Source organism: Cucurbita pepo, chromosome 4 (assembly GCF_057944985.1).
Source record: "Cucurbita pepo subsp. pepo isolate OVF chromosome 4, ASM5794498v1, whole genome shotgun sequence".
Lineage (NCBI taxonomy): Eukaryota > Viridiplantae > Streptophyta > Magnoliopsida > Cucurbitales > Cucurbitaceae > Cucurbita > Cucurbita pepo.
This window is the reverse complement of record NC_141801.1, coordinates 9,722,254-9,745,025: the sequence shown is the minus strand read 5'-3', so window position 1 is coordinate 9,745,025 and position 22,772 is coordinate 9,722,254. Positions and strand designations below refer to the sequence as shown.

General features: G+C 37.4%; 4 protein-coding genes and 2 non-coding genes across 10 annotated transcripts; 5 read left to right on the top strand and 1 right to left on the bottom strand.

The window, feature by feature from the left end:
• Positions 1-963: 963 nt before the first annotated feature.
• On the top strand, positions 964-5,604 carry SETH2 (UDP-Glycosyltransferase superfamily protein). 4 transcript variants are annotated; one of them, XR_002814989.2, is made up of 11 exons: positions 964-1,136; positions 1,391-1,530; positions 2,368-2,940; positions 3,441-3,595; positions 3,726-3,816; positions 3,950-4,066; positions 4,176-4,279; positions 4,463-4,553; positions 4,646-4,770; positions 4,973-5,093; positions 5,177-5,604. XR_002814989.2 is itself a non-coding variant. In XM_023675961.2 (10 exons), exons 2-9 carry the CDS (start codon positions 1,408-1,410, stop codon positions 4,745-4,747), a joined length of 1,356 nt encoding a protein of 451 aa, XP_023531729.1. In that variant the 5' UTR covers positions 964-1,136; positions 1,391-1,407; the 3' UTR covers positions 4,748-4,770; positions 4,973-5,604. The 4 variants fall into 4 exon arrangements, 3 of the variants coding, with proteins under 3 accessions (XP_023531729.1, XP_023531732.1, XP_023531731.1); XM_023675961.2 differs by having other exon boundaries at positions 4,973-5,604; XM_023675964.2 differs by lacking the exon at positions 964-1,136 and having other exon boundaries at positions 1,395-1,530; positions 2,403-2,940; positions 4,973-5,604.
• Positions 5,605-6,558: 954 nt separating this feature from the next.
• On the top strand, positions 6,559-8,322 carry LOC111793117 (uncharacterized). Its single transcript, XM_023674852.2, has 2 exons — positions 6,559-7,065; positions 7,865-8,322. The coding sequence occupies exons 1-2, from the start codon at positions 6,717-6,719 to the stop codon at positions 8,185-8,187; spliced, it is 672 nt and encodes a 223-aa protein (XP_023530620.2). The 5' UTR covers positions 6,559-6,716; the 3' UTR covers positions 8,188-8,322.
• EML3 (Emsy N Terminus (ENT)/ plant Tudor-like domains-containing protein) lies at positions 8,265-12,971 on the bottom strand. Of its 2 annotated transcripts, none has more exons than XM_023674850.2 (10): positions 12,469-12,971; positions 11,327-11,532; positions 11,129-11,238; positions 10,783-11,014; positions 10,486-10,668; positions 10,336-10,404; positions 9,383-9,628; positions 9,204-9,272; positions 9,063-9,126; positions 8,265-8,652 (listed from the first exon to the last, which is right to left on the bottom strand). In XM_023674850.2, the coding sequence occupies exons 1-10, from the start codon at positions 12,494-12,496 to the stop codon at positions 8,603-8,605; spliced, it is 1,257 nt and encodes a 418-aa protein (XP_023530618.1). In that variant the 5' UTR covers positions 12,497-12,971; the 3' UTR covers positions 8,265-8,602. The 2 variants fall into 2 exon arrangements, with proteins under 2 accessions (XP_023530618.1, XP_023530619.1); XM_023674851.2 differs by having other exon boundaries at positions 8,265-8,649; positions 12,469-12,969.
• A 738-nt stretch (positions 12,972-13,709) lies between these two features.
• Positions 13,710-19,083, top strand: LOC111793401 (selenoprotein O). The gene is made up of 8 exons (XM_023675253.2): positions 13,710-14,127; positions 14,482-14,591; positions 15,209-15,265; positions 15,351-15,650; positions 16,029-16,276; positions 17,003-17,309; positions 17,400-17,673; positions 18,714-19,083. Exons 1-8 carry the CDS (start codon positions 13,921-13,923, stop codon positions 18,966-18,968), a joined length of 1,758 nt encoding a protein of 585 aa, XP_023531021.1. The 5' UTR covers positions 13,710-13,920; the 3' UTR covers positions 18,969-19,083.
• Positions 19,084-19,882: 799 nt separating this feature from the next.
• LOC111794138 (small nucleolar RNA U3) lies at positions 19,883-20,091 on the top strand. Its single transcript, XR_002815031.2, has one exon. It is a non-coding gene; the product is annotated as a small nucleolar RNA U3 (small nucleolar RNA).
• Positions 20,092-21,788: 1,697 nt separating this feature from the next.
• Positions 21,789-21,998, top strand: LOC111794139 (small nucleolar RNA U3). The gene has a single exon (XR_002815032.2). It is a non-coding gene; the product is annotated as a small nucleolar RNA U3 (small nucleolar RNA).
• The last annotated feature ends 774 nt before the right edge of the window (positions 21,999-22,772 follow it).

Sequence of the window (22,772 nt, the reverse complement as noted above, 5' to 3'; positions counted from 1 at the left end):
TTATAAATTTTTTAAAAAATACCCAATTAAGGTTATTATTTATATTTTTTTTTAGTTTTTAAAAAAAATTTAAGGATGTTTTTAAAGTTTTTAAAAAAATTTAAGTATTTTTTTTTTTTTTATTAATTTAACATTAATAAGACAATTTTGTTTGTACCAATTTCTTCTACTAGTGTTTGCTGTGTGTCATAGTTGCACTCGATGACATTAGTATATCGATTGTGTGACATTTGTTCTAACATAGTGAATAAATTAACTATGTGAAAATCAAATTTTACAAACAGTTCGAACGTATGATCGATACGTAATTCACGTTTGACATAAAGTATTTTATAAGACGTGAGTGATGAGATGCATTGGAAATGGTTTGAAATAAAGTAACGGTATCAGCTAAAATGAATAATGAACCACCATGATTTTGATAGCATATAAATCGGGTTTGAAAATTTGACGACTAGTCACATTTTCTACAGTACATTTTGGCACATTTTAACCCTAACACTTTTTTGGAACCAAGTCAAGACATAGTAACAATTATGTTATGAAACTAGTTCGTTAGATACAAATTGTCAAGCCCAACAAAAAAAAATGGGGCTCGGTATAGCCATAGTTCGGTTTTCAGGGTTAGAGTATTCCCTATTATCAATCTACTCAGATCAGAACTCAACTAGTAGATTTTCTTTCGCTTATCGGCTGGTCCGGCTTTCATTGTCGTAACCTTCGCATTTCCTGCTGAGATCCTAAGTCTTCAAGTGGGCCCTCTTGGCCACCCGCGACCTTGACTTTTTAGAGAATTTCGCTCCTGTATCGTGGGACTTGTAGCTCGGCGGTCCACTGAGTGGGTTTTTTATCCTTCCAATTTTGAGTGTGTAAACATGAATTTGGTAAATGATCATACACTCGATATTAACATAACATAAATAATATAAAAAAATCTGAATATATTTTATTCAGTGTAAAAATCATTTGCATTGATCAAGTATTTCCCCTCTCTCTTCAATTTACAGGGACAGATCCAAGTATTCATCTGAAGCTCCTTCCATGGATTCCCACCATTCTTGCTCAAGAACATTCTAGCCACAATTTTTCATTCATTCTCATGTAAATCCGTTTCTAGGTATCTCCATCCCCGAGAGGTAATTCTTTATTTGTTCGTTTCACACCCTCGCCTTTTCCTTCTGCAAATCTCTTATCGATGCTCACCGATGGCGCGTTTGATTTAGTTCGTTTTTGTTCAATTCATCGCGGGTTTACTTGTATTCAATATCACGCTCTCTCGATTGTTAGCTCACAAGTGAGGCGTGTCGATTTTAGTAAACGAAGCATATTTTCTATCTGAACTACTTGTACAGCTATGTTGTTAATTGCGTTTCTTGTTGCTGATTGGCAGGTGTTTGAAGGAACTTTATGATGGGGGATCAAAGAAGTCACAGAATTCTGATGGTCTCTGATTTTTTTTATCCCAACTTTGGCGGTGTGGAAAGTCACATTTATTATCTCTCCCAATGTCTGTTGAAACTCGGTCACAAGGTTAGGAGATAAAACACTGCAATGTATTTTCTGCGATTTTGTTGTTGAATCGAAATGTATTGAAATTTCATTTGAGAATGAACAGATTTTTTTTCCTTTTCTGTTCCCTCACCGCTTGCACATTAGGAATCATGTTCTTGACATGTGGTTTGGACTTTGGAATATCTAGTTCTTTAGAGTTTCGGGTACATTGGACATGCCAAGGACATCTTTAGGGGATGTCAAGACATATGAAGGGATGAGAAGGGGATGCATGTTAATGCAAGCTCAAAGATTACATTAAAGTATGGATGAATAAACAGATTATATGTAAGCCAAACTCATAAACTCAGCAAATGAAAACCAAAATATACCCAGAAAAACTTAATCATCTGTTCGAACAGAAAATCTAACTCAGAATTTGGTCATTTTGTGTTTTGACTATTATTTTGTCTAGAGTTTATATCTCAAGAAAAATATTATCTATTTTTTGATGTGTAAAATTTGTGCTTAAGCTGAAATGTTACATATCATCTAGTTCATTATTTTCAAAAGCACTTAATGCGTCAAAGTATACAATTATGTGTTCAAAGATGTGTTTTAGTGAGCATGGTCCTTGATTAAATGTAAGATTAAATTTTGCTGAATGCAATTTCAATTCAAACACTATAAGTTATGGAATGTCTACGCACTCCTCAATTAAATAATGTGAAAAATCATAAAAAATCACTATTTTGGTTCCGAGTCTCAGAGTTCCTTTTCCTAGCTTTTTGCATACTTAGTAAGCCCTTTTGATTTGAATCCATGTAAGTTAAGACTATTGTAAATTGTAAAAACTTTTAGAAAATAATTTTCTAGGTTGTGGTGATGACTCATGCTTATGGAAATCGTAGCGGTGTGAGATACATGACAGGAGGCCTAAAAGTGTATTATGTACCGTGGAAACCGTTTGTGATGCAAAATACATTGCCAACTTTCTACGGGACCCTTCCAATAGTTAGGACAATCTTGATTCGAGAAAAAATTACACTAGTGCATGGACACCAGGCCTTTTCAACTCTTTGTCATGAAGCTTTGATGCATGCAAGAACCATGGGATACAAGGTTGTATTTACCGATCATTCGCTCTATGGTTTTGCTGATGTGGGAAGCATCCATATGAACAAAGTATTGCAATTTACTTTAGCAGATGTTACTGAGGCTATATGTGTTTCACATACTAGTAAGGAGAACACAGTTCTACGATCAGGTTTGCCACCAGAAAGAGTTTTTGTAGTACCTAATGCTGTCGATACTGCTATGTTTAAGCCTGCTTTGAACCGACTTAGTACAAGTGAGATTATCATTGTGGTTGTAAGTCGATTAGTTTATCGCAAAGGGGCAGATTTGCTTGTTGAAGTCATTCCCGAAGTCTGTCGCATGTTTGCTAATGTAAGTTTCATGTCAAACTAATGTCTATTTAAAGTATTAACTTTTGCCATGCTTTTCATATGTGGTTGATTCACCTGAACTTATACTTGGCTATGCAATGGCTGTTTCATTTGGTTTTCAAGTCTTGACTTCCTTGTTCAATGGTACTATGGTTTATCTGTTTTGCCATTTGTCAAGTTATATTGTACTTCATGGGGACATTTAAGCATGATATTGATAGCTTACTTCGCATGAGGACACTTCTGCTTGGATGACCATATGATTTTGGTTAAGTCAAACTTTATATGCATCCTCAATTTTTTTTTTTTTTTTTTTTAAATTCTCTCAACTTAAAATTTGAAGTAAGATGGTGCATGATGAGTATAATTGAGTAGATGACATTAATTAGTATGATCATCATGTTGTGGAGTAAGGATGGCATTTTCAAGTCATCAGTATGTTCCTCTGCAGAAAGATGTAATTGGAGTATTTGATCCTTAGATTATCTGTAATTGTCATAGGTGCGATTCATTATTGGAGGAGATGGACCAAAACGTGTGCGGCTAGAAGAGATGAGGGAAAAGCATGGTCTTCAAGATCGAGTTGAGATGTTGGGAGCTGTTCCACATGCTCGAGTTCGATCAGTCCTTATATCTGGCCATATATTTCTAAATAGGTTGCCATTTCTTGAGTTTATACTTGAAGTACATATTTTATTCTAGAGCTTTAAACTAAATGTTTTCATTCTTTTGAAAAAAATCTTTAATTTTAGCTCTCTGATGATTCTTTTGTTACCATTCTTGCAGTTCTTTAACGGAAGCTTTTTGCATAGCCATATTAGAGGCTGCTAGTTGTGGATTATTAACTGTTAGTACGCGTGTTGGAGGCGTGCCTGAGGTGGTCAAGAATAGAAATTCGTTTTTACCTCGTCTGTTTTCATATTTCATATATAATACCATTTTGGTCCCTATACTTCGAGTTTCACTTTTTGGTTCATTTTATAGTTTGCTTATTCATGTTCTATTGTTAGGTTCTACCAGATGACATGGTTGTACTCGCAGAACCAGATCCCGGTGATATGGTACAAGCTATTAAGAAGGCAATTACCATACTTCCTAAGATTGACCCACAAGAAATGCATAATCGTGTGAGTGCATTCTTTGAAGGAAAAAAGAAGAAACGTTTTTCTATGAACATCTTGGAATATCTATATGTACTAATATTATTCTCTCATTCTACAAAAAATAAACTCTTAGATGAAGAAATTGTATGATTGGCATGATGTTGCAAAGAGGACAGTTATTGTATATGACTATGCTGTGAAAAGCTCGGATCAAAATCTTCTTGAACGACTCTCGAGGTATGCTATTGATATGTTGCCATAACATGTCACTCTTTAGACTGAATTCATATGTTTAAATGGGAACTCGAACCAAATATTAACCCTCAATTAAGTCGTGAGTAATCTGATTAGTACTTCGATGCAACTTGCTGCTTGTAAAATAATATTGAAGGGTTGTCACAACTATTATCTATATTTCAGGTATCTCTCGTGTGGATCGTGGGCAGGAAAGCTTTTTTGTTTAGTGATGATCATCGACTTTTTGCTATGGTATCTTTTGAAACTGTGGCAGGTACTATAGTCGTGTTCCCTTTTCGTTTCATCGAAATATCTTCCAATAATTTTCATTTGTTTTGACTATCCTCCCTCCTACTCTTTTAATAGCCTGATGAGAACATTGAGGTGGTGCCCGATTTTACATTGACGTGCAATCGGGATCAGGGGCCAATGCATGACACGGAAGAAGAAAGAAAGGGCCTGAAATAACTATGGATTAACTGTTTATTTAGGTATGTGAGACTAGCATGAATGTTACCTACTAATAAACTATATATGGATCTATGATGCCATATTAACTAGCTTCAAGAAGATGAAGGAAAGGCTGATCCTGGGTCGAAATCCTGAAATTTTAGATGGTTTACTCCTTATCTGATGTTCAAATTTTCACTTTCACGTTTGTTGTACTGAATGTCTGATATATGACCAATGTAGGTGAAATTTACGAGGTCGAACTCCTCATTCTCATTCATGAACAGTTGAACAGAAACGGATCTTCGTCCTTTTTTCCTTCGTTGTGGAAACGGTTCAAAATGTTTTTGTTCACGAAAACAAGGTATTCTTCGCGTGGGACGAGTTCCTCTCTCTCTTAAGTGACTCTCACTTACTCTTCCGTTCCTTGTTCATTCTCCATGTTAGAACCTGGACAAAACTTCCACATTGCGTGGGAAGATTGATGATCATCTTGCCACTTGATATTCAAAAGTGAACAGAATGTATTAGATTAGTGACTCTGACTCTATTCCAGATGTTTTTTCTATGCATCTTGTGATCATCTTATGAACATCTTATGAACATCTTATGATCATCTTGCTACTTGATATTGGAGGTGATGATGATGCTTCCACCTGCTGCTTCAAGATATGGGGGAGACCTTTTCTGGGTTTGTAGAAATAAATTGGAGGATTTTAAGAGAGCTTGAGAGCCCTTCAGTGGTTTATAACATCTGACTCTACTTTTTTGTAAGTTCCATTTCTTTGTTTTTGTTTTGTTGCTTTGTATAATGTTAATATTACTTGGGAATCACCACGTCTTTTGAAGTAGGGAAAAAAATGATTATTCTCTAATATTTGGTGTTTAGCTTAGCAACCATTGTATATATATATATATATACACACACACACGTACGTACGTAGGTAGATGAGTCTTACATAGTAAAGACTCAGATCCACCTTTAGCAGATATTGTCCTCTTTGGGCTTTCCCTTTCGGGCTTCCTCTCAAGGCTTTAAAATGCATCTAGTAGGGAAAGGTTTCCACACCCTTATAAGGGTGTTTTGTTCTCCTCCCCAACCGATGTGGAACATCACAATCCATCTCCCTTCAGGGCCCAGCGTTCTCGCTAGCACTCTTTTCTTTCTCCAATCGATGTGGGACCGTCACCAAATTCACCCCCTTCGGGACTCAACGTTCTTAGTGGCACAACGCCTTGTGTCTACCCCTCTTCGAGGAACAGCGAGAAGGCTGGTACATCGTTCGGTGTCTAGCTCTGATACCATTTGTAACGGCCCAGATTCACCGCTAGTAGATATTATCCTCTTTGGGCTTTCCCTTTCGGGCTTCCCGCATCTACTAGGGAAAGGTTTTCACGTATTTTGTTCTCCTCTCCAACCAACGTGGGACATCACATATAAACTTTCAATTATGCATCTAATAAATTTTCTAATTCGACTTTCTAGTTTGCGCCTAATTCTCTTTGATTTTCAAGCTGTCTTTCAAAAAAAAAAAAAAAAAAAACTCATGAATCTATTGAATATGCCCGTATAATGAAAACTCTCAAATATAAGGGTTCATATCACTCGAAAATCTGATCTTCTCTGACTACCCAACTAAAACATAATTAATTTCTGAAAAACTAAAATTAAGCCTTTAAAATTTAAATTTTATAAGATTTTATATAAGAACACTTCTTTAAATAATAATAATAAGAAGAAGAATAACTCAACAGCCAAACTCCAGCCAGACAATGAATAAAGGATGATCTTTTCCAACATATTTTATTTTGTTTTTCACATTCATTCTCAATTGCTCCCAACTCTGTCCTTTCCCCCACCAAATTAAACCCTTTCTCTACCATTTTCGTCACATTTTTGTCCAACCAAATTCATTTCAAATCCTTTTCTCCACTTCACAAGCCTTCACTTCCTCTTCGTCGCCGGTTGTTTTCTCACCTCTCGGCGATGGCGAACTGCACCGTCGACTCTTGTAAAGTCGAGACCAGTGATGGAGTCAAGCTCCACACGAGGGTTTTCAAGCCAACAGATGAGGAAGATAGGGAAAATCTGGTGGTTGTTTTGGTCCATCCCTACTCGGTTTTGGGTGGTTGTCAAGGCCTTTTGAGAGGAATTGCAGGTGGCTTAGCGGACAGGGGTTTTAGAGCTGTGACTTTTGATATGAGAGGTGCTGGGAAATCGTCTGGTAGGCCTTCTTTGACTGGATTCGCGGAAATTAAGGATGTCACTGCTGTTTGCAACTGGGTTTGTGATAATTTGTCTGTTAATCGAATCTTGTTGGTGGGTTCATCTGCAGGTACTTTGTTTTTTTGTTTTTCTTTTGTGTTTATGCTATGGAATTTTGTGTGGTTGTGGCTGGATTTTGGCCTTTGTTGGTGAATTGTTCCTTAGATTGGCTGCCTGATTTTGTTCTTCTACTTCGCCATTTTGATATCTGTTTGTACAATGAATTCTGAGAATAGTTTTCTGAGATCTAAAGAATTGATCAAATGGAAGCTTTTCTTTGAACTTAGGCTTGGTTTTTCTTCTCTGTTTCTTGATTGAGCAGGTGTTCTTTTAGTTCAATGGCAATGTCATCATTTTATCTGTGGATGGTTGCCTCCTTGTGCATGGTTCTTTGCTATTTTTCTTTTTATAAGGAGGAACATGTACCATCTGGAACCATCTAGATCATAGAGGTTCTACACCCTTTCGCCTTCTCGTTTTGACCATCTAGATCATAGAGGTTCTTCACCCTTTCGCCTTCTCGTTTTGACCGGACGGTGCTAGGCACTGGTCGGAGTAGGGCTAGATCCTCTCCAAAGTAGATGCCTTTTAAAATGTGAGGCTGACGACCATACGTAACGAGCCAAAACGGACAATATCTACTAGCAGTGAGCTTAGACTGTTGATTTTGTTTTGTTTGTGTTCGGATTCATATTTGGTTGAAATCTCCAAGCAAGATTTTAGGTGGAATAAAGAGAGGATTTGGTACCACATTGATGATGCATCTAATAAAGTTTATTGGACCAAGAACATTACTTTCTATTAATATGTGGGACAGAAAGAGAGAATATGGAATTATTCTGAATCACTTGTAATTGTGTCTTTTGCAGGCGCCCCCATTGCAGGCTCATCTGTGGATTTGATAGAACAAGTGGTAGGCTATGTAAGCCTTGGCTATCCCTTTGGCCTAACTGCCTCAATTCTTTTTGGAAGACACCACAAAGCCATTTTACAGTCTCCGAAACCGAAGCTTTTCGTGATGGGCACACGGGACGGGTTCACGAGCGTGAAGCAATTGCAGAACAAGTTAAAATCTGCAGCAGGACGTGTAGAAATACATCTAATAGAAGGTGTGAGCCACTTCGAAATGGAAGGCCCTGCATATGATGCTCAAATGGTGAATCTTATCCTTAGTTTTATTTCCTCTTTGTAGAATGTTCAACTTGTTCAGAATGTTGTGTAGGAAATCAAAGGCTTTGGCTTAACAGATTGTGCATTATCACAGTAAAAGGCAAGAACTAATCTACATAGATTCTATTGACTTTTGAATAAAGTTTTACAGAAATAATCCTTCTTCTGAAGTTAAAGCTAGAGATCAAAATAAAACAATAACTCTTAGTACAATCAAACGATGCATCAAATGGGCGTGAAGTCTGCGTTCTTGAAGGCCAAGGCACCAATAATAGCACGGTCGATCATTAAAGTTCGAAAACGCCAAACCGGAGCGAGTGTTCTGCTGAGTTTTCCATTCAACAAATGCAATTCATCACCATTGCCATCGATTATTAGGAAGCCTGCAGGTTTAAGAATTTGGCCATTTTGGAGCTTCGTCCACTTTACATCGTCGTTCATACACGAACCATTGATTGTCCTTGAGAATATGGTTCTCTTCCATCTGCTTAAATCCCAAAAAAGAAATAATAAAACGAGGAAGAAACGTAGTGTTCTCGCGACAAAAGTAGCCCGATTTAACACCGTTCTTGCTATTTCAAACTAGAAAAAGAGACATAATCCATTGAGATTTGGGGTAATGAAATGGTACAATCCATAACTCAAGATGCAAGTTTAATGATCAGATCTTGCTAAGGTTTGATGATAAAAAGCTATTACCAATACATTGATAATGAATAGAAGTCTATAATTGGAGTGAGGAATTTTTACAAAATTGGGAGACCAATGGCGTTGATAAAAAGAAAGCATAGTAGAAGAAAATGAAGGTTTTTAGGCACCATGTACGTATACACAACCAATGCAATATCATTTAAATTATGTACTGTACATCAGTAAGCATGTTTAATTAGTTATTACCACTCTCACCGTCTGATGCATCTTCAAGCCTTGCAATTGCGTCGACAAGGGATTGTTCGTGGTCCTGCATTTGAATAGACTCAGAATAAGTTGTATAAATAAAGTCATAGCAATGGGGGGTCGGGGTTAAACGATTCATACTTTCAGCACTTTCTTAGCCTTTTCAATCTCCATGGGATCTGGATGATTAGCACCAAATACCTTTTCCACCTGTTTGAACAACTCCAGCAACAAGGAAAACAAAGGTCATCACTTTATCAACAAAAGAAGAAGAAAAAACAAAAGAACGGTATAACGAAATTGTATTAGCTCTTCCACACCTCCTTAATCAGCGTGTCGGTGTGAAGTATTTCAATATCACCCATAGCCTGCTTCCGAGATCCATTTTGAGATACAGGTAAGTCTTTCCTAGATTGACCCTTTGTAGTCCCTCTGCCCCTTCCACCAGCAGCCACTGCCCCACCTCGTGTCATGGACTTCTTATTGCCCCTCCCGTGTCCAGGGCGAGCACCACTGCGAGATACTACAGAATCTTCTCGTTCCCACCTAATATCTTCAGGGGATATCTAACAGGAAAGATGTATAAATGATTCTTAAGGGGCAATATTCCTCTTCAGATCAGGAATTCCAGAAGAAATATGACTAATGAGTTTATGGCCAGTCATTTCATCATTCAATTAATAGTCTGATCTCTACGTGAAAAATGAAGCAACATTTTCAGACACACTACAGGTCATCTGGTTTAAAATCAAAAGCTATGGCTGTTCGCGGTTCAATACAAATTCTTCAACAGCTGCATACATAGATCATAAGCAATGAACTAGCAAGTGGTCAAGTGTACCATTAGATCGGAAAACAGTGAATGTAAAAGATAGCATTCCACTCTAAATCACGAGTCAATTTACATTCATTGCTGCTTAAATTATCTTCCAGTTGCTAATGTAACCTAAAAGCTTAAAATTATGCACCAGAATACATTACATGATAAGTAAATGCTCAGCTTGATCGAGTACACAGAATATTGCGATGTGATTAGAAACATCATATTAATCATGCCACCTATATGTTTAACTCTAACCTAGTTGAGGAAATATAAAATTTATTTCAAATATAAACTAAACAAAACCCGAAATACTTCTCTTTTGTCAGCTTGAAAGAGTGCAGAGGAAGCCATTTAATAAAAGAAACATTCTTATAGAGAGCAATATGTAAACAAAAGGGCGATCTAGCGAGCCCCTTGTTTATTTGTTTATTTTGAGGGTGAGGGGAGTACCTCTTTAAGATTGACCCATTCCCATGTCTCGTGTGCTGTATTAATATCATAAACCAAAGCATGACGACCCTGTCCAAAATAAGGGACAACGCGATCAAGGATAACCCATGTCCACATGTGAAGTAAAATGAAATTATTAGAAAAACATACCTCAGCATGGTTATAATCAGTTATAACAGCCTCATAGAAGCTGTTGTCTTCAGGCCATCTAGTCCAAACTTTCCGTCCAATTAATGGTTCGGCTGTTCCTTCAGCATTTTCATTTGAAACAAACGCCCCTAAAGAACCTCGATTATTCACTTGGCCACTTCCAGTAAGACCTGTATGCATGGACTTCACAACAAGTGCTGCTGTTAATGCAATGCATGACCAAGTAATTGAGGATAATAACAATTAAAGACAAAAATTACTTTAAATTCCTCAACAGGTACAAATTATAGAACTTACTGCTTTCGTCTTTGTAGTCCTAGCACCAGGGGGAGGACCACGTCTCATGGCTGATGAAGATGGTTGTGTACCAGTAGGTATTGCAGGAGTAGGTGCACCTTGGGACAGGGAAGCTTGGGATGTTTTCTGTTTCTTCCGTGATGCTGAAGCAGTGGGGCTGGGTACGGGATCCGCCATGGGTTGATCAGCATTGAGCTTTCCAGGTTGGAGCCCATTTGCTGTTCTCCATTCCCTGAGTACATTATCATAACAATGAATACCGAAATAGCATGAACCATACCAACTGTGGTAAATAGAGGTACAGGGCAAGCTATACCATATGCAAAATAAAAGACAACAATCAAACCTTATCCTTTTGATGACATCGTCTGCATTTACCCGAGATAAAAGTTTTCTGTGTTCTTCATCTGATACTCTCAACTCCTTTCTTAATTCTGTTATTAAACTTTCCTTCTCCTGATAGATGTTAAGACTGTAAAGAGTTCGAAAGCTGGAAATAAAATAAATTTGATGAATTCAAAGAACGAACTAGAGAAATGTATACCCATGTAATTGCATCGGATTGAGCCTTGAAAGCACGCAGGACTGAACTATATGCTTCCTGCTCGATGTGGTGGATCTGCATTTCCATATCGCCGACCATCCTGGGTAATGTAGAAGAATTTACTGGTGCAGATCTTCCATTCCCAGCAGGAAGCCCACCTCGTTGAAATCTATTTTGATGAGGAGGAGGAAGGTCATCATCTGTTCCTGCAGTCGTTTTACATAAAAAATCTTAAGACCAGAAGAAGAGATCTCCAGATGGATGCTGCCATCCATCCTAGGAATAACATATTATACAAACAAAATGCTCCAAGCAAGTTCATAAGGCACCTTTCATACCGTCTCACAGGCAGTTGCTTTTTACGTATGAAACAACCGAATTTAAACAGAACATAAATGTCAATCCATTACTCATTATAACACTATAATGTGTAATACTTCCTTGCTATTGAATATAGAAAACTAGAAGAAATGAGCTAAATTAAAACAGAGAAACGAAAAAGCTCTTATAGCCAAAGATAAATACTATATAAACACAACAGAATGGACAACATAAGCTTTCTTTCATTCTATTTTAAAAAGAGTTAGCACATACGACTCTTTTTGGTCAAATTTTCCTCACTGCAACAAAACTTGGCAATAAAGCAATATCCAGTCTACCAGATTGCTGCAATGTACAAGCGAAAAGGCCTAATGGAAAGAAAGAAATCTAACTTAACTGCACCCGCACGAGCAGAACCCTCGTGTTTAGTTGCCAACCATTGAAGTTAGAACGATGAGGAGACTGCCGGTGATAAGCCGGGGGAAGGTGAGGATGACGTCAAGACGTCAAGTCATCATGCACCTTATGCCCTGGGCGATACTAAGTCTAGAAACAGCTAAGGGATGTAAAGCAAGCAACAAAGGTGAACAAGAAAAATAAAAAAGAAGAAATCAACATAAAAAGCTACTCAGTATCATAATGAAGTTCGTTTATAAATGAACAGGGGAACTAAACGAACTGGGATTGGATGGAATACTCAAAACAGCAAACAGAAAACCTAGCGATTATCAAGAGTAAAACACAATTCCTCGGAAAATTATTGCTACTGAGCCCTAGAAAACCCTTCGAAAGTTCAAAACCAAACTTTTCAATTTACTCACCACTGCTATCCGAAAGTTCATACTCCATGGAAGTTCCTTCCACTAAAATCAACGCCAACCAACTTGAACCCACGTAGGGAAAATCAACTTCGCGACAAACCCAACTCTCAAAACCAATAAAATTCCTCAAGATTCAACAAGCACACAGGCAGCCAAAAGTTACCAAAGAACAAACAGACCAAACAAGCGTCTTCGCAGAATCTGGCCGCAACTCCAAGCTCCACGGCAACCCTTGAAGTCCAAGAATCAAAATTTGCAGACAAAAGACGGATCGAGTGAGAATCAAGACTCGATCGGCTCGAAAAAGTTCAGAAGACAGTAATTGCAAGAATTTGAGGCAATAAAATATGAATACGACGAATCTGGATTAGGAATTGAGGAGGATTTCAATGGCCTTTCTGAAAAGGGCGCCTGAAGATGTGAAAGATGAACGAGACACGAGAGAACCCGTTCTGGGTTTGGGAGGGAAGGCGGACTTGAAACCGATTATTGTCTCCAAATGCCCATTTTGTCTTCTAGTGAATAATTTTCCCTTCAATTCCGCCGTGAAAATACCCTAAGATTTCTTATGGATTTTTATTTTTCATTACCTAAATTAATAAATTAAACCCTAATATAGGGCCCAACTCATCTTATCTATTTACTTTTAATATCTATCCCACTCGCCCGACTAGCTAGTGAGCAGTTCTATCAAACGAGAACCGAGCACTAAACGAAAATAAAAACCTCATTTCTCATGATCACGAGCGTAAAAATTTAAATTTTTCATAATTATGGACTGAATTATGCTCGAATTGGCAGTTAATCGCATAACTATACCAATGATATTATGTATATCATCGGTATAATTGTAACCGATGTATCTAATATGAACTCGACCGATAAAATAATTAACCTATACATTTATGATATTACAAGCTTTTTGCACATTATCATTTACGTCGGGCCTTCGTTATTTTCTATATATATTTATTGAGATAAATGATTATTATATTTGTAATTATATATATAATTATTTTTTTTATTGCTATATTTGAGTTTTTTAAATTAGTGGGCCAAATAATAATAATAATAATAATACAAACCTTTATAAAAAAAAATTATTATACAAATTAGAAAATAAAAACATATTATATAATTTAGTATAATAATTAATAATTAATATTTTTATTTTTATTTTTATTTAATTGTGCCTTGAAAATCGGAACTAAAAAAAAAAAAAAAAAAGAAAAAAAAAAAAGACAAAAACAGAAACAGAATTGTCATTGGTTTGGTTTCCCATTTCTTCCACAGGCTTTCGCCGCTTCCCCGCGTTTCTCTCCTCCGCCATCGCCACCGTCTCGGCTTAGTTCGCCGTCGTTCCACTCTTCTCATTCACCGTCCTTCTACTTCTCTCGTCTATTTCCTTAACCACTCGCTGGCCACTCTCGCCACGGCCTCCGGAGAGTTTCCATGGACTCTACTTCACCGGAGGTTTCGGCGTCGGTCGACTCCGTGGCGGAGGGTTTGAAGAATCAGAGCTTGAACAGCGACGATCGTGGCGATGGAGGAAGTAGCGTCGAGCATCAGGCTAAAAAGAAGCTCGAAGATCTGAACTGGGATAATTCATTTGTCAGAGAACTGCCTGGCGATCCCCTTACCGATATCATTCCTCGAGAGGTTCTATTTCTTTGTTTCTTGATAATTAATGTGTGTAATCAATTTAAAGCTTGAGTAGGAACTCTTTTGTATGCTAACAGTTTAATGGGTTTACCTTACTGCGAGTTTCAGCTACTTCTCGGTGTTCAAATGGATTTTGATCTTGATTTTGATTTGCCCGCCCTTGGGTTCATTTTCATTCAAACAAGAAGGGTTCTACATTTTACTTGGTCTCTATTACTAGTTTAATTTTCTTCCGGTCGTTCTGAGCAATCAATTGGATTTGTAGGTTCGATTAATAGATATTTATTGTAACCATGTGATCCATTCTTGATGCCGTTAATTGGCTGCGTTTAACTTCCATGCGAATTTTAGGTATTACATGCATGCTACTCAAATGTGTTGCCATCCGTGGAAGTAGATAGTCCTCAGCTTGTTGCTTGGTCAGAATCCGTTGCCAATTTGCTAGATTTGGATCCTCAAGAGTGAGTTTTCTTATTTCTTTTGCTGTTTGATAAAATTGACAGATGAGGTATTTGCAATATATAATATAAGGTATGAAGCATGGATATTTAGTTTGAGTAGGATCTTAATATCATTGTTTGATGCTATACACTCTACTAGACCCTCATGATCATAGTTTAAAGATCTTCTCTCATTATTGTTTAATTTTGAATAAAGTATGAATATATTTAGATGTATCGATGCATAACCGATTTAAGTTCTTCCTTCTTTTTATGCTTGATAGATATACCCATTCCTCGCAAAAACCTCAAATTACTCAGCACAACTTGGAAGAATGCATAAAACCTTCCACCAATTGTAAAACAACTATCTTTGTATTTCAATCTTATTCCACTTACTCAATTAGATGTCTGATCAGACAATGTTAACGTTTCATTTCGTATTAGAAGGACCTCTAAAAATCTTTGTATTTCAATCTTATTCCACTGTATTCAATTAGATGTCTGTTCAGGCAATGTTAACGTTTCATTTCATATTGAAAATGCTGGATTTTATTCAATTTGTGTCATGAATGTTCTCTCCCTCAGAGTTGTTTTCTTCTTGCAAGAGCTGAAGGATTTTGCTTTTGTCATTGCAGATTTCAAAGGCCAGATTTCCCCCTCTTGTTCTCTGGCGCATCTTCATTAGTTGGAGTGTAAGTGTGAAATACTGATTGATGAACAGCACGAACGTTGTGATTTTCAATATCGTCCCCTGCCAGCTGATATTGTGTGTTACAGGTCGCCTTACGCTCAATGTTATGGAGGCCATCAGTTTGGCATGTGGGCTGGACAGTTGGGTGATGGTCGAGCAATAACCCTTGGAGAGATACTTAATTCCCGTTCTGAAAGGTGGGAGTTGCAGCTAAAAGGTGCTGGGAAGACTCCATACAGTCGGTCTGCAGATGGATTGGCTGTGCTACGAAGTAGCGTCAGAGAGTTCCTTTGTAGTGAAGCAATGCACAGTCTTGGAATACCAACAACTCGTGCACTTTGTCTTCTGACCACAGGAACATTGGTTACCCGAGATATGTTCTATGAGTACGTAGACAAAAAAACCTTGTCAAGATGGCAGTTAAAGACAATTTGTAGTTATACTACGATTTTATATCTTCTTGTGCATTTGAATATGGTTTTCTCATAAATGCAAGAATTAATTTCTGAATATGGGCTTTTTATTCTTCTTCAAAAACCTTAACACATAAACTTCATAACTAATTTTTTTGTAATTCTTTTTAGATAGGGGATTTTTTATTTTATTTTATTGAAATCATGATTTTTCATGAGTATCTCTATGTAGGTACTTCTATGGTAGCTTTCAACATGTACAATAACTTTAAAATGTGAAGAAAAGGATTTGACATAAATTCATATTGGTTAAGGCAATGGAATAACAGTTCATATTGTTTGACTTTGTAGTGGGAATCCAAAAGAAGAGCCTGGTGCAATTATATGCAGGGTGGCTCAATCCTTTTTGCGTTTTGGATCATACCAAATTCATACCTCTAGAGGGAAAGATGATTATAAAATTGTTCGGGCTTTAGCAGACTATGCGATCCGCCACCATTTTCCTCACATAGAGAATATGAGCAGCAGTCAGAGTTTATCTTTCAGCACAGACGACAAAGATAGTTCAGTTATCGATCTCACTTTAAACAAATATGCAGGTAACTATTTCTGTTTAAAAATGTATATGATTCTAGTTAAAATTAGTTTGTGACAAGAAGTACAAGAATGCTACTTGAACTCAACTGTGTGTTTAGGGCAGTGTACAAATTATGGTGCATCTATTTTTCTGGAAAAGCTCATGCTTAGGAATGATAGAGGTGGGAAGAAAAATGCACGTGCCTTAACTAGTTGAGTTATAAGATGTGTCCTATCTGCTGTATAGTTGGTATACAAGTCATCCTCTTTGGAAAAAAAAATGCTTTTAGCCAAGAAACGTGTTCTCTGCTGAGTATCATTAATCAAAGCTATAGCTTGAATTGAGCTATTTGTTGCTATTTTATCTGAAAATTAATCAATAGTACATGTAAGGAAAGAAAATTAATGCTGCAACTTTTGTTTTTCCTGTGGTTGCGGTGGTCTGTAAGGGGATGGGGAATCATTTACTTCTCCACTGTTCTTGGCTCGTCTGTGACATTTTGTTGAGTCCAGTGCATGCCATCTCTATTTTTATTTATTTATTTGTACTTTTTTGGGTAGGAACTGAGTATTTATTGAGAGGTATTAAAGAATGAACAAGGGCATACAAAAGTTTTCCATCTTATTGCATGGTAGATGCATATCCTCTTTTTAGTTGTATTCAACTTGCTGTTTCTGAACAAAAAGGGTTATGATTTTATGGTATGACACTTCTCTTTTCGCTGCCTTTACATGGATGATGTTATCAGCTTGGACCGTAGAAGTCGCTGAGCGAACAGCTTCCTTAATAGCAAGATGGCAGGGGGTTGGGTTCACTCACGGCGTACTCAACACTGACAATATGAGTATCTTGGGTCTTACCATTGATTATGGTCCATTTGGATTTTTGGATGCTTTTGATCCTAGTTTTACGCCTAATACAACTGATCTTCCGGGCAGAAGATATTGTTTTGCAAATCAGCCAGATATAGGCTTATGGAATATAGCCCAGTTTGCCTCGACTCTCTCAGCCGCTGGATTAATAAATGATAAAGAAGCCAACTATGCCATGGAAAGGTGGTTTTGCTTTATCGAACCTTTATCCGTTCAAGATTTGTTGACCTTCCATTGCACTTATATTATGACATTTCCGCTCTCCTCTTACAGATACGGAGACAAATTTATGGATGACTATCAATCAATAATGACCAAGAAACTTGGTTTGCCAAAGTACAATAAGCAGTTAATCGGCAAGCTTCTCAACAACATGGCTGTTGACAAGGTTGATTACACAAATTTCTTTAGATTACTTTCCAATGTCAAAGCTGATCCTAGCATCCCAGAGAAGGAGCTGCTGGTCCCTCTGAAGGCAGTTCTATTAGATATTGGCAAGGAACGTAAGGAAGCTTGGGTTAGCTGGGTCAAGACCTACATAGAGGAGGTACAGTAACAAAAAATATTTGATCGTTAAAAAATAGCAGTCGTAGAATAAACGTTAAAACATTTGCATATTTCTCTTTCTTCTTTGGCGCTGATCTGTTTTGCTTGTGTTCGTTTGAATTCCTTTTTTAAAATCTTGTTTCAGCTCATCAACATGTCGATTCTGAGTCGAACATTCTGACTCTCTTGCATCGCTATGGATATTGCATATACGAGTTATATAACTTGCATGTCTATCTGCAATGTTGGCATAGAACTTCCCTCCCCTAAACTTTCTGAAATGGATAAAATGTAGAATGAACAACACTGTTCCTTAATATATACTGCCTTACAACCTCCCCGACACTCCCTACGTTGTCCCCCCTCGTTCCCGACTCTTCTAACCAACTGGTGAGAAAGAGATTCCCTTCCTGCCCCTCCTAGTTTATTATATGGTTTGGCTTTCTCTTGCATTGCTCTGATGTATATCATGCATGATTTTTCATTTAAAAGTTCATTCCCGTCTAAATAATTTCCGTTCTTATTCAAGTTTAGAGTTCAATTGAATGAAATTACGATTTTAAGGCTATAATTGGTAGCTTCAGTCTGGTTTACTTGAACTAGGAGTAAGCTTGGCACTTGGCACTTGGCAGTCAATAGTTTGTCGTGTTTGCTGTATCGAGATTTGTAGTTGGGGCGGTTAGCTAGCTGCTAACGGTCAGTAGCTGTTATGCTAGTTACAGCCGTAAGCTTACAGTCATTGGAAGGACGGGTTGGCGTGTATATTTGAGAGGAAGAGAGGGAATGGACTTTGCATGCAAGTAAGAAAGCTTGCATTGGAGTTGGAGAGGTCAAATATAACGGCCCAAGCCCAATGCCAGCCGATATTGTTCTCTTTGAGCTTTCCCTTTCAACCTTCCCCTCAATGTTTTTAAAACACGTTTGCTAGAGAGCCTACACCCTTATAAAGAATATTTCATTCTCCTCCCCAACCAACGCGGGATTTCACATGAAACCTCTTACATTACGTTGATTTTATTAAGTATTTGATTGCTTTTGTAGCTTGCTGGAAGTGGCATCTCAGATGAGGAAAGGAAGGCCTCTATGGATGCAGTAAATCCTAAATATATCCTGAGGAACTACCTATGCCAGAGTGCCATAGATGCGGCTGAACAGGGTGATTTTGGAGAGGTTCGTCGGCTGCTGAAGATAATGGAACGGCCATATGATGAGCAGCCAGGAATGGAGAAATATGCACGGCTACCCCCAGCCTGGGCATATCGGCCAGGTGTTCGTATGCTTTCTTGTTCTTCATGAGTTCATAGCTTGCTCTATTTTACACACACAAAAACGAGAATAATTTATTGATAGAATGTTTGCTATGTATATAATATTGTGAAATTTAGACAGTTATCTCTTTTCTTTTTGGATACTGATTCTTTTTACAGACTTGAAATGTTGTTCATTTTGGCAGTCATTGGATCTTCCATTATTGATTTGTTTTTGTTTTTTTTGACCCCCGAAATGAATCGGTTTGTTGAGTTAAGAGCGGTTACGTAACCCGAACACCATGAAATCTTAGTATTACTTTTAAGATTAGATTACAAGTTTGGTCCGGTGGTTTCTATGCTTTTTAAAGTTCCAAAGGTTAGTATTTACGAGATTTTTTCAAACTATAAGGATGAACGTTACTAAATTTCAACTTTTTTTGAGAAATATAAAAGTTTTGAGATTATTTATTATGCTTTATATATATATATATTTCTCAGGGTATTTGGCTCATAGTCGTGTAATTATTGTTAGGTGATCAAGAGGATCGCACATTCATCATCACAATCAAGAGAGTTGAGTTGTTTTGACGGGTTCTATTGGTCAACACTAAAAGTTACGTTAACTAAACTTTAACTTTTAATGTATAATTAAGAAATATATTAATTTTAAAAAATAAAAAATAATTGATAAAAAGTTGGCATAAATTTAGCCAAAAGTTTTAATTTGATATTTAATACCGTTAACTAAATTATTGCATGTCATCCTACTGGATAAATTATTGAGAGAAAAAATATAGGGAAATTCTTTTAAAAAATAAAAACATTTTCCGATAAATAATATAGATATATTAGTCAGCCGCCAGATTATTTCTAGACCTAAATCAAAGTGGTCATATCCCACATCGGGAAGTGTCGCCCTGGATTAATAGTATTTAAACGATGGGAGGAAGCTGAAAGGGCACGACCTTACTTGAACAGGATCTGTTCTATAGGTTGTACAACTGTGTCCTTGAGTTCTAAGGAGACAAGAACCATAGTCTGGTGGATGAACCACTGCTCTGCGACTAGAGCGTGATTAACGGCTCAACGGATTTCGGTCCTGCGGCTGTAGAGGATCGTTCTTGGCCGCCTCGTTTGGCTGGGATGGTCGCAGGGCGGTCTGACAGACTCAAAAAAATATTTTTTTTTTCGCTCATTCCATTTTGGGATTTAGTTGAATGGGGTTTGGATTTCTGCTACTAAAAGTGTGAGAAGATGAGAAAGATGGAAGTTAATTTTTTTCTTTTTTGTCGAAGATTTCGATTGCTTTGGTTAGTATTTGGTTTATGCTCGTAAGGTGTTTGATGAATGTCTCTGAGACTTAAAAACTTATTGTTTGGATCTGAATGTTGAGTCAAGCTTGAGGTGGGGTTGTTTCTGTGTTCTAATGGATTTGGATTTCTGGTAGTGCATTGCTGTTGTGTGAGAGAAGATACGAAAGATGGCAATTCTGTATTTTGGTGAGTTTTTGGTTTATGCTTGTAAGGTGTTCGACGATATGTCTCTGAAACGAGTCTTAAAAGTTCTTTCATTTGTTTACTTTTGGGTGTCATGGATAGGTTATCCCCAAAAGATGGGAGGTTTGGAACTAGATTCAACCATGCTCTCAAACCAAAGCTTGATTTGATTCTTAAGTGTCACATAACTTCTTGTTTTCTACTGCTTATGTAGTCAGTGTTCTCATCTAGTAATGTTCATAATTATAGATGGTGAGCACACTTGGCCGACCTCAGAGCGAGGCAAGCTGGGAACGGGCATCCTTCCCTACCATTAGACCTTTAATACTATTCTTTATCCTAAGTACCTTTTGTTCATACACACATCAATTATCAAGAATTATGGTCTACTCATGAGGGGTAGTATTTTATTATGGTGTCATACCCAAGTTTTTATGGATTCCTTCTTTGTTACTGGTCTCAACTCCAAAGATATAATGTCTCAAAACGAACAGGCCATTGTGAAATCTCATATCGGTTTGAGATGTGAACGAACTATTTTTTATAAGGGTATGTATCGTGAGGCTGATTGCAATAAGTAATAGGGGAAAAACAGACAATATCTACAGGAGGTTATCTTGGACTGTTACAAATTGTATTGAGTCAGATACCGAGTAGTGCACTGGCGGGGTGGATTGTTCTCTTTACAACGGTAAAGAAACTCTTAGGTTTGATTATTATCGTTCATCTGGTCTATGCAATCTTATGTCGACGATAAAAAAAGATTGTCTTTCACCATGTGAACGAAAGTTGATGGTAGAGATTTTCGAGTCGTATAGTGCTAAGCTACGCATTAGTATGATTTTTGCTCAACACACTTCAATGCATGAGAATTTGCATAACGAAGCAAGGGTCAGGGGAAGATTTAGCTCGGGTTCTAAACGCTCAATTTTAATTATTCGAATTCTGAACTTTCAATTTTGTGTCTAATAAATTTGTAAAATTTAAAAATATTAAACGGGATCTCAAAATTAAGGAAATAATGGTGTAATTTAATTTCATTTTTTTAAGCAAATATGATAAAAAAAAAATTGTTGAAATTTAGCGAAAAGAAAAAATTAATTTATCATTGTTAATACTATTAGCTAAATTATGGCATAATAACATTGACCTAAAATGAGATTAATTTTATTTTAAAAAATAGCGAACATTTTTTTTTTTTTAATAAAAGAGATATTTTTTTTGATAAATGATAAATGATAAATAATATAGATATATTAGAGCCAGCCGCCAGATTATTTCTAGACCTAAATCAAAGTAGTCATATCCCACATCGGGAAGTGTCAGCTTGGATTAATAGTATTTAAACGAGGAGAGGAAGCTGAGAGGGTACGACCTTACTTGAACAGGATCTGTTCTATAGGTTGTACAACTGTGTCCTTGAGTTCTAAGGAGACAAGAACCATAGTCTGGTGGATGAACCACTGCCCCTGCGACTAGAGCGTGATTAACGGCTCAACGGGCTTCTGTCCTGCGGCTGTAGAGGATCGTTCTTGGCCGACTCGTTCGGCTGGGATGGTCGCATGGCGGTCTGACAGACTAAAAAAACCTTTTTTCTTCTTCGGATTTTCTGGTAAGATGGAGGATCTGGATCTTGAGTCGAGCTTCAGGTGGGGTTGTTTTTGTGTTCCAATTGGTGGGATACTCTTGTTTTGTACCCCAAAAGATGGGGTTTGGGTTTCTGGTAGTGCATTGCTGTTGTGTGAGAAGATGCGAAAGGATGGTAGTCTGTGTTTTGTTGAGTTTTTGGTTTATGCTTGCAAGGTGTTCGATGATATGTCTCTATGAGCGAGTCCTAAAAGTTTTTTCATTTGTTCTTTGCTTTGGGGCCAGAAGCTATGTGAAGAAACTAGATAGACTGGCCCTGATTGACCTGACATCTTTGTATGGACTGAAAGCTAGAGCTGCTGGGGAGAAGGAAGGAACTCGAGTTTGGGTTGGAGGTAGGAAGATTGGAGCCATTACTTTCCAGATCCCACATTGGTTGGAGAGGAGAATAAAACATTCGTTTTAAGAGTGTTTTAAAGGTGTAGCAATCTCTCCCTAATAGACACGTTTTAAAACGGCGAGATTGATGACGATACGTAACGGACAATATCTATTAGGGGTAGGTTTTGACTGTTAAAAATAGTATCAAACACTGGACAATGTGCTAGCGAGGATGTTGGGTGCCTAAACGGGTGGATTGTGAGATCCCACGTCGGGTGGAGAGGGGAACAAAAATATTTCTTATAAGGGTATGAAAACGTGTCCCTAGTCGATGCGTTTTAAAATCGTAAGGTTGATGGCGATACGTAACGGGTGAAAGCCGACAA